Below are 13,841 nucleotides of genomic sequence, written 5' to 3'. Positions count from 1 at the left end.
AGGAGTCATGTTTGCATAGACCGCAATACCTGCAGTCATAATACAAACAAAAGAACATAACTCTGATAAGGACAGTGCACATTATCAGTGCACATTATCAGAGTTATGTTCTTTTGTTTGTATTATGACTGCAGGTATTGCGGTCTATTCAAACATGACTCCTTGTAAAAAGGTGTCAGTTTTGTTGCCAGATAGAAGGGTAAAAAACCAATTATCATTTATTTTCATGTAAAGTAGTATCTAGAGTAATGTGTGTAGATTGTTACTGGCGTAGGCTAGCGTTAAGAAGAGTTGTTTTACCTCCGTAATGATTACAGTGCCAACTGTATAGTTGCTCTTCATGTAGGGTGCATCTCAGTTGTGAATTTTAAGTGAAAGGATGAAAGTTATGCTAAAATAATATTTATTGTAAATAATTAACTCCATGCAGTTGCGTTTAATTGCAATAACTAAACACTGCAAGTGACAGTCCTTGTGCTTATCAATTATGATAACGTCAGCATTTGCATTGCCTAGAGTTATGAATATACAGCCTAAGTTGGTGTTCAATAGTAATCCATGACCATGTTTATACACATACCTAAATGCATATTGGATTAAACTGTATGATAAATTGGTAACATTTAAAATGATATCTTGATTGCCCTCTTATATTGTTATTTTATAAATATGTTTTGTCATAATTTAATGAGTTAATGTCAAGAGCTATGGAAATAGAGGAACACAGGTATTCATTAATTATTAATGGAGTGAATTATTAACTTTGCTTTTGTATCCTGGTCACAAAAGCAAAGTTTGTGGGGAATAATAGCCATGTGTTGTACTTTTGAGGCATAATCAATTTAGAAATAACACTTACTACCCAGGAACAATTTTTTTTTGCTACACAGTATAATCAATCATGAGTAAGAACTTAATTTTATCCCCAATGCTAAGTTTACAGTTGACACATCATCAGCTAATTTTCATCAGGGAGCACAGCCTGATAAAGGTGTCACTGCTCAAAATGTTATTTAAGTGTCGACTAAACGGTAACGGTAAGCATTCATCGATACACCCCATTTGCCTTGCCACAATTCTGGGTCCCGATTCAACCTAAGTATCAAATGTGTTTTGTCTGTTTACATGTATGCGTTGTGTCTAAATGTGCTTTGTCCCTTTGGATTAATTCTCTGTCTCGTTTTTGCCCTGTCGTGTAATGTTTGGCTCATGTTCCACATTGTTCCGTCTCATTTCTATTGTCTGTTTAAAATGGTATGTTATTTATATGTTGTGCTATATGCAACAACATGAGCATATCATTTCTGTATACTTTACTCAAATCAATACTGACATGCACAATCCAAGTATAGTGAGCATCAGAGTTAATTTTCATTGATTAATTGACGCATCTTTAAAAAACCTGCTTTGTGGCATGTCTGTTTTGTTGTCTTCCATCCGGCAGGTGCAATGCTTGACCCTCTTTGTTACACACTACCCACCTGTGTGTGAAATGGAGAGGCTAAACCCGGACGTTGTCAGCAACTTACCACATGTCTTTTCTTCTCAGTGAGCCCGAGGAGACGGGTAAGAAAATCGAGCAATGCATCCACTGAGCTCTCGTGTGCTACTCCTTGTGATCGTTGGCCAAGTCTTTTAGAAAGGAAGTTTTGGCATAATGGTTGCACCAAAACATGTGTTTTCATTCATTGTTGAATTTGGCTGATGAATTAATTAATTATCCACTTCAGCAATTGTTTCTTGCTGTGGTTGTCCCAACTGATGACGGACGCTTGTGTTGCGCCCGAAATGTGATTTCTTTTATTTTATACCTTCGTGACTATACATAAAGAACCAAAGAGTATTAATTATCCTTCTTCGAGAAAGCACTACCATTATCTTCTTGGTTGACATTGCAATATGTGCACAGGATTGTGTAGTGCATGAATGTCCGTGAGTACACAATCTCGTATGTATTTTATTTGGCGGTGATATCGCCTAGCAGAAGCGTGTTTGTCGCTTGTTGCAGAGGTTCACGGTTCTAATCCAGCGGCCGCCCTGGTTATTACTGTGGGTGTAATAACCACAATACGCACAGTCTGCTTCACAGCGCACGCCATCGATGCCCTGTAGTCATTCAAAATAATTTGTGCCAGCATTACCTGTAAATTACTCAATTGGCAAATTACACAGCAATCAGTGCTTCCTACTAGCTGACTCATGCCCCAGGTCACTCTTGCAAATGAGACTCTGTCCTGGTCTCTTGACTTATCACCTGGTTTTAAAATAGATAACTTGAGCTTATGTATGGATACAATTAAGAGCCTAATTTTAATAGATTGAAACCCTGTTTTAGGTAATTATACAATTACATCTCACATTCGGTAATTAAATCACGAAGCAGAGAAATTACCTGTGTGTCCAGTGCACTGTTCGTCATGATCCGACAGATTTGGCGCTGGCGTGAATACTCTCTAAACTATTCCTCTGAAAAGGTTGCTGTGCACTTATAATGGGCTAGGTGTAAACAAATAGAAAAAACACGTGGTGTTACCACAAAGTAACTATGTTGCTAATCAGTGACAGTGTCATAACAGCTTGCGATTTATCAGATGGACCTGAGGCGGCAGGAGCCGGATTATAAAGCTGGCACAGTTGAAAAAGCGTATTGTGCAAACATCGCTGATGCATTGTGCATTCTTGACATCATGCCCGCGCACCTGCTTGACGGTTGCCTCAAGCGTCGTGACATATTGGTCAAAGTGAAACGGCGGTCAGCCAGGCACCTCATTGCCGCTAATTGGGTAAATTACAGATTCATCTCGCTGGAAACCGAGCGCTGGCATTTTAGAGACCAGAGGGTGTTGACTAGTGCGTTGCATGAATGTATTTATTTATTTTTAAACTCGACCTTCCATTTCTGCTCGAGGCAAATTGTGCATTGTGTGATGTGCTAGTGCAAGGGGAAGACGGAGAGAGGCTGGAGTCGGTGACCTTCTTGTATCAGCTTACAGCAGGGCCAGCCGCTCGGAGTTACGGCCTCAACGTCGCGCGGTTGGCTGCCATCCCTGAGCAGGTGTTGCACACTGCCGCTCAGAAATCCAGGGAGCTGGAGGCTCACATCAACATGAAACGGTGGGATTTTCAAACGCATCGCCCAGTAACTCGGGAAAATTGTGGAACAGTGTTTCAGCACTGCGCTATGAACTTAGTGACCTGAGTTTGATTTGCGGCCTAGGCTAACGTTATTGCCTATTGATATTCAAACCGGGTCCTAGGTCTACTCTTCACGAACCTTCATCGACCAGTTTGGCGAAGTATGGGCAAACAACACGGCATCGAGAGGTTCTCATCCAGCAGTGAAAATATGTTAAAATAGCCATTTGGCATGACCTAACATGAATAAAAAGTGAATGTTACTAATGAAGATAATGAATTATTACGCTTTTGTAATTCCTTTTTGCATTTTGCTACCAAATAATTTATTTTAAAATAAATGTGAAAATATAGTGTGTGGCAACCAAGGGAATGGATTCCTAAATTCCACACAACAGGTAAGAACAGTATGCATGTGTAGTAAAATTGATAGTGCACATATGCACACCGTCTTCTACCACGTGCAGCTTCATTAGAGTGTATACAAACTACTTTAAATTAAATAAGTTTCTGGTCCAGTGTCCGTTAAAGGTGTGCAAATTGTTCAATATGCTCTTCGCATCGTTATACATCTACTTCTGTAACGTGACATTGATTTTGGCGAAAAAAATACTTTCTTAAATTCCATATCACTGACTTTGTTCTCTGCTGTTAAAATCAGGTTGTCAGCTGCGTGCAGCTGAGATGGAAACCTGCAGAGGGGCACACATATTTAAATCGACACGTTGGAATAATGCTGTTGATTGAATTTTATAGATGAAAAGCAGGCTGAACAGAGAGCACATCTTTGATGTTGTGGGCTTGTTGCCGTGGTCATCTCGTCATTCAGAAATATGAATATAATGACTATTAGGGGAAACGAAAGCGATGCTTTTTTTTAGCATATCACAATTTAAGAGTGCATATAAGTTCATTATAAGTGAATATCGAATACACACTGTCCCAAAATCTGGAGTCGGGGTCATTAATTATAATTTTGAGAATGTATATACAGTGCATTTGATCATAACGTTAGAAAATGCAAGTCAGCCTTTGTGTGCATATGAATGGATTTTATTGATGATCTAAAATGTAATATGTCTTTGCAGAAAGAACATCAGCCACTTCTTAAGAGTCTGGGATCTGGAAGAAAATGAAGCTTCCAACCAATTGCAGACTTTGTTTTCCTGATGCCAGCTTCTCACGATTGTCTTGCGCTCCTTTGCTAAAAATTCCCTGTGATGCATAGGGAATGATGTGGAATCATGATGCTATGCTGTACAGCTGTGTCCTGTTGAAATTGCAATGCCTGCATTTCTGACTGTTGCTGATGTTGTGCATGCATCAAAAGAACAAGGGTTATGCAAATAAGAAAGACACTGGATATACTTTGTAGGTTGTGATCTAGGTATTTTGTTATTCAGTAGCACAGCCTGGATTGATAATGGTTTTGCCAGTTTAATGGTTACAATGTCAGACGAACAATTCTTCCCCATTACAGGAATGAACCAATTCTAGATTTGAAGCTTTCGTGACTGCAATGATTCATATTCTTAGGTTTTTTTCGGTAAAGTCACGTAGGTAAAAAATTGAAATTCATAAAAGTAAAATAAAATAAAAATCACGATGTATCAAGTGATACAGCTATCGTGCTGTGACTGTTCCACCTGAAGACGGAAGCTTGTGTTGCTTCCGAAACGTCGTGATTTTTATTTTAATTTTAATTTTATTTTACTTTTATTAATTTTTATTTTTTACCTACGTGAGTTTACCGAAAAAAACCTAAGAATAGGAATGAACCACTGTGCTCCGTGCTGCTGCTGTTACTATATTTTTGCTGCTTTATTTCTGAGCCAGTGCTGATTTTTGTGATGGCATCATTCAAATTAGCCGTCTGAGAGATGGCAACATTTTTATGATGCAGACTATTTTCATCTTAAATTACTGATGAAGCAAACATTGGAAATGTTTATAGAAATGTAATTGTAACAAATTTGTTTTGATAATTGACCACATCTCAAAAATATAAAACCTGGAACATATTATCTACGATCAAAATAAATGTTTTCTTCAAATTCACCTTTCAAATCATTTGGAAGAAGCCAACATTAAACATTGTTTACATTTTCAATATGTAACATTGTAATTTAACTAGCCAGATGTGTCCTGCCATTACCTTTAAAGAAGGCAGATTGGCACTTCTACTTGGCACATAATGTTATGTAATAGATTTCTAATGTTTACGAGTGTGTGCTTCTAATGACCACGTGGCTCTGTGTTTGAGGCCATGCTTCCCCAGAGTTCAAATGTTCATATTTACTATGCAACCAATGTGAAAAGTGTACCCTTGACATTTTTACATTTGAATGGGGAATATTGATCGTGGAAGTATGGATGGATTATGGTATATGTGAGGGGAATACACATTTCTGGTATAGACTTTCCCAACCCTCGTATTAACATTGAATGTAGAAGAGGCTCAGGATATTCTAATGTTTACTTCTGAGGTGCCGGGTTCAAGACTTCTTTGGAGGAGCCAAATGGAAGTGATTCAGCTCTGTCGGCCATATTGGACATTCGCTACTTAAATAAAAGAAGCCTACAAAAATGCTTCATGACCAGCTCATGAAAGTCGTTGCCTAATTAATGCACGTGTATAGTGAAACAATCAGGCTTTCTTAATGTATTTTTTTTAAGCAGGCATCATTGTATACACCGGTGAATCCAATGCTTTGGAGACGACGGTTGATAGATCACTGATGTCCCAAACCCAATGGGCTGAATTGGCTAAAAGATGACACTCCAGTACATCGATTTGTGATTTTGTCTCTGTCTTTTAGCGTTATCCAAATTGGCTAATTAGAAAACTACCCTCAAAATTACTCAATTGGACTTACACATAGCAATCATCGCCCTCTATTGGAAGATGAATGTCCATTTATAGGCCAGGTGTTGAGTCTCCTTGTGCCCAGAGGGAGCAGCTGCCACATGGTGGTGCCCTTTCAAACGTGTGCGAAATGATGTTAAGCGCTCTAACGCCCCGCCATGAAGGGCGCGATGTCAAAAGAACATCATTATCCCCTCGTACGTTTAGGTTTTCTACACATGCCCTGGTTTCCTTCCATGTGCAAAACTTTCCACCACTAACATTTTTCAAACGTCATGAGGACCCTCGTGAAATGGTCTTAAGACCCAGTGAGGCTTTTCTACATGAATCATTTTCATTTGGGCATTTATTGATGATTAAAACGAAAAGGTTAAAATGATAGATACTATTTAGGAAACGAATTACGATCTATGATCATAATCATTGAATTGCCAAGGATGTAAATTTTGTAATGCATAATGTTGACTTGCCATGCATTGTGATGACTTGCCATGGTTTAAACGGAAGGTATGTGTAATAATTAGTGAAATATGTAACATTCCATAATAATGTACAGCCCTTTTATCAACCCACTACTGGATGAACGCCTCCCAGCAACGTTTTGGCAATGGTGGTTTACCACACCTCACCATGCTGGGCAGTGCAGGTTTGTGAAGGAGAGGGCTAAGACCAATTCCAATATCACTCCACTGATTTTAGCCGTGCCCTGGAATCAAACATCGATCGCCAGGCTCGTAACACAGTACTGCACACTAATCACTACGCCACAGCTCCGCCCCCTGTTTCTAATTTCCTGCCAAATGTCATTTCCATACAGGTTACAAAATTTTAACATCATTATTAATAACACTTCGGTATAAAACTTTCATGAAGCGGGTCAATTATTGTTGAAAGAAAAAAAAGGTTGCTCGTTGGAAATTGTTGCCTCGGGGTTAATAAACAAAGTCGGGTAAAAAAAATGTGCAAAGCACCAATCAAGGAAAGGAAATGCAAAAGTGATGAGCTGGAGAATTCCTTGGAAGTGTAGATGGTTGCATCCCATGTATGATTGATGCATTACCTGGGGAATTGGGGGAAGCAGCCCTCACCTCGGCCGTGGTGACATAAAACATCCATGATTAAAACGGGTAATTTCAATAAATTAATACATTTGAACTTTACGCAAGACCCTTGGTAATATGTTTGCACACGTGTACTGTACTGTATTTATAATACATGGTGGGGGTACTTTTTTTCATTAATGCTTTCAAAAGACCGCACACAGCACCTTTGAGCATTTGAATGAAAAGCTTTAGCAACCGCTGTATGCTTGTAACAATGCAAATTAATGCTCCACTCAATAAAAAAAACACTGCATATACCTTTTAATTGTTGGTTACCTTGTTATACTATTGCATGGATATATAATGATCCATCGATATCGATTCTCAAGGCTCATACGGTATGTGCATCGAAACGCACATGTACAAATATTTTTTCCCCGATGTGCATATTGTAACGAAGAAGAATCGCGAATTTTCAGTTATTTAGTGTTTGCATGAAACTTAATATCAAAGCGCTTTACAAAATACACAGGGACTGTGGTGAGAAAAGGGGTAGATTAATAACATTGTAAACTAAAACTACCATCAATCTTTATATTTTACGAGGTAAGGCCCGCTGAGCTATATATCTTCTTCACAAGTGACCTGGCCACAAATAATAGCTCAACGAAGTGGCTTATGTGAAAATGTTTAACAGCCAAATACTCTAAACGCATGTTTCTCAATGTGGAGGGAAAAACCGGAGGACCCGGAGAAAAAATCCACGTGACCACGGATAGAGACACGCAAACTCCAAACATACATGGGTCAAAGTCGGGATCGAACCCATGGCCTGTACACCAGGCGAAGTAGTTAACATCTCGCCACTGGATTTGCGCAGCGCCTAAATGGAACCACATCTCTCGAAACGCTGAAATAGAGACGGTTAAAAGCACACTCCATTGTCAAGAGAGACAAACGCGTCCTCGTGGACGCTGACAGAGCCACAGCAGGGCCTGGGAGAGCAAGCAGGCACCACACATGATGTGCTCGAGTTACATCGAGGCTAATACATCTTTCACCAAAAAAATTGTACAAATGAGACTGATTTATTTTAATAAGCAATACAAAAATACACTAATACGTATGCAAAATTATTTAGATCGCAGACAAGCATCGCAATCCTTTAGTTGGCTGGTGACTGGGCATGCTCCCGAGTGCGTTTTGAAGGGATACAGAGATTTTTTTTTTGTAAACGAGACACTTTTAGTTTATCTGCATAAATGTGATACACTCGGGCTTAAACGTTTTATGCACAAGCATAATCTGTGAATGCTATTTAATTTCATTGACCCCAAATACATTTGTATTTACATTTTGTGGTCATGGCATGTTTTACAACTAAATGGGTGTTGCAGTGTGAAGCCAATTGGTCACTGAAGCTTAAATATAACTCTTTAGGGCTGTGGGATTATTTTGCGTTGTAATCCATTAAGCTGCAAAACTAGTTGATGCTTTTAGTTTCAATGGTTGGTAGAATTTACGATTGTAAAATGCAACTATTGAATACATTCCGTCTTATAGTCCGTGTAAATGTTGCGAATATATGTTAGAATTTAGGAAAATTGTGGCTTTTGAAAATAAATCTGCAAATGCCAGCAAAGCAGTCATATTCATTTAATTGTGATGGATAACAAATCACCTCTACTGATGTTTAACTAGAACATTGTCAGATGTACCAAGCTTAAGATTCTGCAATCCTTTTCACCTACATACATGAAAAATGTTGCGAGAATCTCTTACACATGAGTCATGGGTGAAATAAATGTGGTTTTGTAGGATGGTACAGAAGGGAAAAGAGAGCCATGAAGTTCGCTATCCCAAGAATTTGGCGGGAACCCACTGACCACTCAAACAACTGTTACTTCTGCATGGTGGACCCTTCCAAACGTCGGACTGGCAAGAATACAACTGCTATCACGTATCCGGACCTTCCTTCATCCATTTCCCTGGTGCCACACTGCCATGAGTTCCCCGTACCCACTCCTACTAGCCTGTTATGAATATCGTTTAGAAGAGAACAGAAAATCAGAGAGCGAGGAAGACGTTGTAGATCCAGATGACAATTTTAGAGGTGGAGCTGAGGAGAGAAACCCATACTACCCCAACCAAAAAGACCTCAATGACTTGATCAGAGATCTTGGTCTCACCAAGTCCAATGCCGAGCTTTTGACGTCTAGGTTCAAGCAGTGGAACTTGTTGAATGAAAGTGTGCAAGTCGCAGATCAGAGGAAGCGTCACCAACCTTTTTGCAGGTTCTTCACCCATCAAGATGGGATCTACTTCTGCCACAATCTGACCAGTCTGTTCGAGGCAATCGGAATCGTCTGTAACAAGAATGAGTGGTGCCTCTTCATTGACAGCTCATCCAGGAGCCTCAAAGCCGTGCTGCTCCATAATGGTAACAAGTACCCGTCTCTTCCCCTGGCTCACTTGGTGCACCTCAAAGAGGATTAAACAGCATCAAGACCTTGTTGGACGCCTTGAAGTATGATAAGTATGGCTGAGAGGTCATCGGAGACTTCAAAATGGTGGCATTCCTGATGGGTCTCCAAAGCGGTTTCATCAAGTTTCCCTGCTATCTTTGCCTTTAGGGGCAGCAGGGACACCAAGGCACACTACCACAGGCGGGACTGGCCACAGCGGACCGAGTTCTCTGTGGGGAGGAACAATATCAAGTGGGAGCCACTGGTAGACCCCTGGAAGGTGCTGATGCCACCACTGCACATCAAATTGGGCCTTATGAAACAATTTGTCAGAGCTGTAGATAAGGAATTGTCAGCCTTCAAATACCTTCAAGACTTCTTCCCTAAGCTGTCTGAGGCAAAGGTCAAAGCCGGTGTCTTCATTGGACCACAGATAAAGAAGATCCTGGAGTGCAATGAATTTCCCAATAAACTCACTGGTAAAGAGAAAGCGGCTTGGAACAGCTTTGTCGCAGTGGTTCGTGGCTTCCTGGGCAATCACAAGGTCGAAAACTATGTGGAGCTGGTTGAGACTCTGGTGAATAACTATGGCACAATAGGCTGTAGGATGTCCTTCAAAGTCCATATCCTTGATGCTCATCTTGATAAATTCAAGGAGAACATGGGAGCGTACTTGGAGGATCAAGGCGAGAGCTTACACCAGGATATACTGGACTTTGAACGCTGCTACCAAGGACAGTATAACGAGAACATGATGGGAGACTACATTTGGGGGCTGATTCGTGAAAGTGATTTACAGTATAATCGTAAATCTCTAAAAACTACTCCCTTCTAAATCTTTTGTAGACATTCTTGTATCACTTTAGTATGAATACATATTAATTTAGATTCATATGTTGTTTGTTTCTGACTCTATATGAATAAAAATACACATTCGCCCGTTTTCTTATTGAAAATAGGTCAATTTAAAAATATCACTGTCCTGCTCACAAAAGCAAAGGTTGGAAATAACACTTACTACCCAGGAACAAAAATTGTGTTACATCGCGTAATCATGAGCTGGTGACGTCACTCCACATCGAACAGCCCCCTTCATTAATAATCATTATAAGGTGACCTCCTCCAAATGGACACCCCCCCCCCCATTCATAATAATTAGCGGCTGCCGTCACTCCACATGGGGGGTCGAGGCGCCTCCTCCTCCTCGGCGTCAACTTACAACCCTCACTACAAAGGCAGAACCCTCACGTCACGTGGTCTCCGTAACGCTGTTGAGACATCAAAGTAAAAAGGACGTCATGATGAACAAGGGATTATAACCTTAAAATTAAATAGGTCTGTTTCACCACACCCTTACAAATTGCCCACGCATTAATGCAATGAATATCACGTCGCAGTCTGCTTTTCGCTTGAAAGTTTCTGATTTATTACAATACACCTCTCCTTGGACGGGCAAAAGGCTAGTTGTAATATATTCATTTTCTTCATTTATTAGGTATAACCCTGTGAGCCATGCGGCTCTTGACTCGGATATAACCGCAACAAAACAAAAAGATTAACAAGAAACATCTTAAAGTGACTACATGCAACAGAAAAAATCCTGTAAAAAACAGCAAAGTCTTCCAGAAAAAAACACCGCATTTCAATGCTGTGTACAAAAATCTCAGTGGGGTGCAAGTCAAACAATAACAACCATAAGACAATGTAGATTAAAGTTATCAGGCCAACTCTGTACTACAACAAACAAACATGGCCAGACGAAACCGTCCTCAAAATCACCAAAATAAAGCCACAAAAACAATGTAACAGTGACCATAGGAACTGTGATTCAAATCCAACAACAAACGATATACATAACATGTACGACCAAACCCCGCAGCCATAGCTGGCTGCATGAGTCACTCCATAACAGCAGGAGCATCAGTAGCAGAATCAAAAATTCTCAATACACCTTTAAAGATCAGCACACCACAATCAAAACTCAAGATCATACTTTGCAGTGGTGTTCGATACGACTTATAATACCGTTACGAAGGTATTGGTATTAATCAAAAATTAAATAAAACAGGCAATACTCTGTATGCAAAAGCAATCGAAGTAAACCATTTCAATGTCGAAAGTAGTTCATGTATATGCACGACTCAAAATTAAGGACTTCATACCACAGGCCTCAAGTAGTTGTGATTCGTATTGACGAATTTACTTTATAGAGCACTAGCTTATATACCCAGCGTTGCCCGGGCTAAAAATTTTTTCAAAACTATTCTTAAAAATGTAACAGCAGTGCGTACTGACTGTGGTGGTACCTGCTATGATTATGGGGTATTTTTAAATCCTTTATATTAAGTTCGCTTGCTTGCTTGCTTGCGTGCGTGCTTGCTTGCTTGCTTGCGTGCTTGCTTGCTTGCTTACGACCGTGCAAATCTTTCGGTCGTTTTTTAACCCACTTCCCGTGATCCAATCGAGCTGACATTTTCCACACAGACTCGTTGTGCGAGACAATCAATGTTCGTGAAAAAAATCCCAAAATTTTACACTTTTTAGGCAAAAAATTTTATTTTACATATATTCAAATATAACTCATTCATGGCTTTGGCTGAACGTCACAGTGTAAGAGCCCAGAGCGTAACCCCTCCACAGGCCGTGGCGGAGTAGCGCAGTTGGTAGGGCCCTCTCTTCCCATGCCAAAGGTCGCGGGATCGATCCCCGCGTCCTCCACAGGCGAATATATTTTTAAATCCTTTATATTAAGTTAGCTTGCTTGCTTAGGACCGTGCAAATCTTTCGCTCGTTTTTTAACCCACTTCTCGTGATCCAATCGAGCTGACATTTTCCACACAGACTCGTTGTGCGAGACAATTAATGTTCGTGAAAAAAATCCCAAAATTTGACACTTTTTAGGCAAAAAAAATGTATTTTACATATATTCAAATAGAACTCATTCATGGATTTGGCTGAACGTCACAGTGTAAGAGCCCAGAGCTTAACCCCTCCACAGGCCGTGGCGAAGTAGCGCAGTTGGTAGCGCCCTCGCTTCTCATGCCACAGGTCGCGGGATCGATCCCCGCGTCCTCCACAGGCGAATATATTTTTAAATCCTTTATATTAAGTTTGCTTGCTTGCTTAGGACCGTGCAAATCTTTTGTTCGTTTTTTAACCCACTTCCCGTGATCCAATCGAGCTGACATTTTCCACACAGACTCGTTGTGTGTGACAATTAATTTTCGTGAAAAAAATCAAAAATTTTACACTGTTTAGGGAAAACAAATTAAATATTTAATTACCAATTGCTTAATGGTGGCAGACAATCATCTGACCCATAGGTGGCAGCCATCTCAAGCCAGAGGACGAGAGGACTCTAGCTGCCACGCATATAAAGGATTTATAGTGAAAAACTTTGTTTTTACGGGTTTACTTGTTAATGTTACAGCAGTGCATATTGTGGTGGTACCTGCTTTCATTGCAGCAGTGCATACTATGGTAGTACCTGCTATGATTACAGCAGTGCATACCGGCTGTGGTGGTACCTGCTATCACTACAGTAGCACACACTGACTCTGTAGCAGTATTTATCGACTCTATAGCACAAAGTACTCACCTGAGAGAGTGGCGAGGTGAGGCCTAGTCCCGTTCAGAGCCTCCGGCCTTTCCCAGATTGTCCAGCCGGCCGAGGTGGTACCTTGGCAGGCTGGGGCTGGGCAGCTACCCCTGACCCCCCCCCCCCCCAGCCACGATCTCCCCGGCCGCTCTGCAGTAATATCTACGGGGTGAACATCACACAGTGAAGAATTTACTTGAGCGTTTAGTGTATTTTTAATAGCATTTTTAACGCGAAAGAAAATGCCCCCCTCACTCCCACCGAAGGCGTGCGACTTGGCATGGGCCGTCCCCCCCCACCAAAGGCACGTGAGTTGGTATGGTCATGCACTCGTCATAAATAAATAAATAGAAAGTAAGCACACAAAAATTGCACTAAATCGCTAATGAAACTAATTAAAAGTTGAAGGATGTGAAAAAGGAATAGCGGTTGCTCACGACGGGGCTTACGTCGTGGTACCTGGGTATTTTTATTTTACGTAAACCCCACCGTTGGAGAGCCAAATCCTTCGCAAGCGCACGAACACACAAACAAACCCACAAACCCCGCCACAAACCCACACACAAACTATTTTTGACTTTTATATATATAAAAGAAAATATAAAAGAAGATAGAAGATAGATAGAAGACAGTCCGGTTATCCTTATTCGCAGTCGACGAGCAGGCGTCTTCTCTTGCCCGCAACGATGCCTCCTCCTGCTCAGGTGGATTGCCGATCGACGTTCACGACGCGG

At 40.7% G+C, this 13,841-nt stretch overlaps 1 protein-coding gene across 1 annotated transcript in view; it reads left to right on the top strand.

Annotated features, from left to right (window-relative positions):
* Positions 1 to 7,345, top strand: part of LOC133343833 (DNA mismatch repair protein Msh3-like) — a 70,383-nt gene extending 63,038 nt beyond the window's left edge. The window contains 4 exon segments of the mRNA XM_061553734.1: positions 1,445 to 1,525; positions 1,527 to 1,566; positions 2,937 to 3,114; positions 4,224 to 7,345. Of these exon segments, the coding sequence (XP_061409718.1) occupies positions 1,445 to 1,525; positions 1,527 to 1,566; positions 2,937 to 3,114; positions 4,224 to 4,305 (381 nt within the window). The 3' untranslated portion in view covers positions 4,306 to 7,345.
* The last annotated feature ends 6,496 nt before the right edge of the window (positions 7,346 to 13,841 follow it).

This window comes from Lethenteron reissneri, chromosome 18 (genome assembly GCF_015708825.2).
Source record: "Lethenteron reissneri isolate LAM-NWPU_2019-01 chromosome 18, ASM1570882v1, whole genome shotgun sequence".
NCBI classification, from domain to species: Eukaryota; Metazoa; Chordata; class Hyperoartia; order Petromyzontiformes; family Petromyzontidae; genus Lethenteron; species Lethenteron reissneri.
This window is presented reverse-complemented; position numbering and strand designations above follow the sequence as displayed.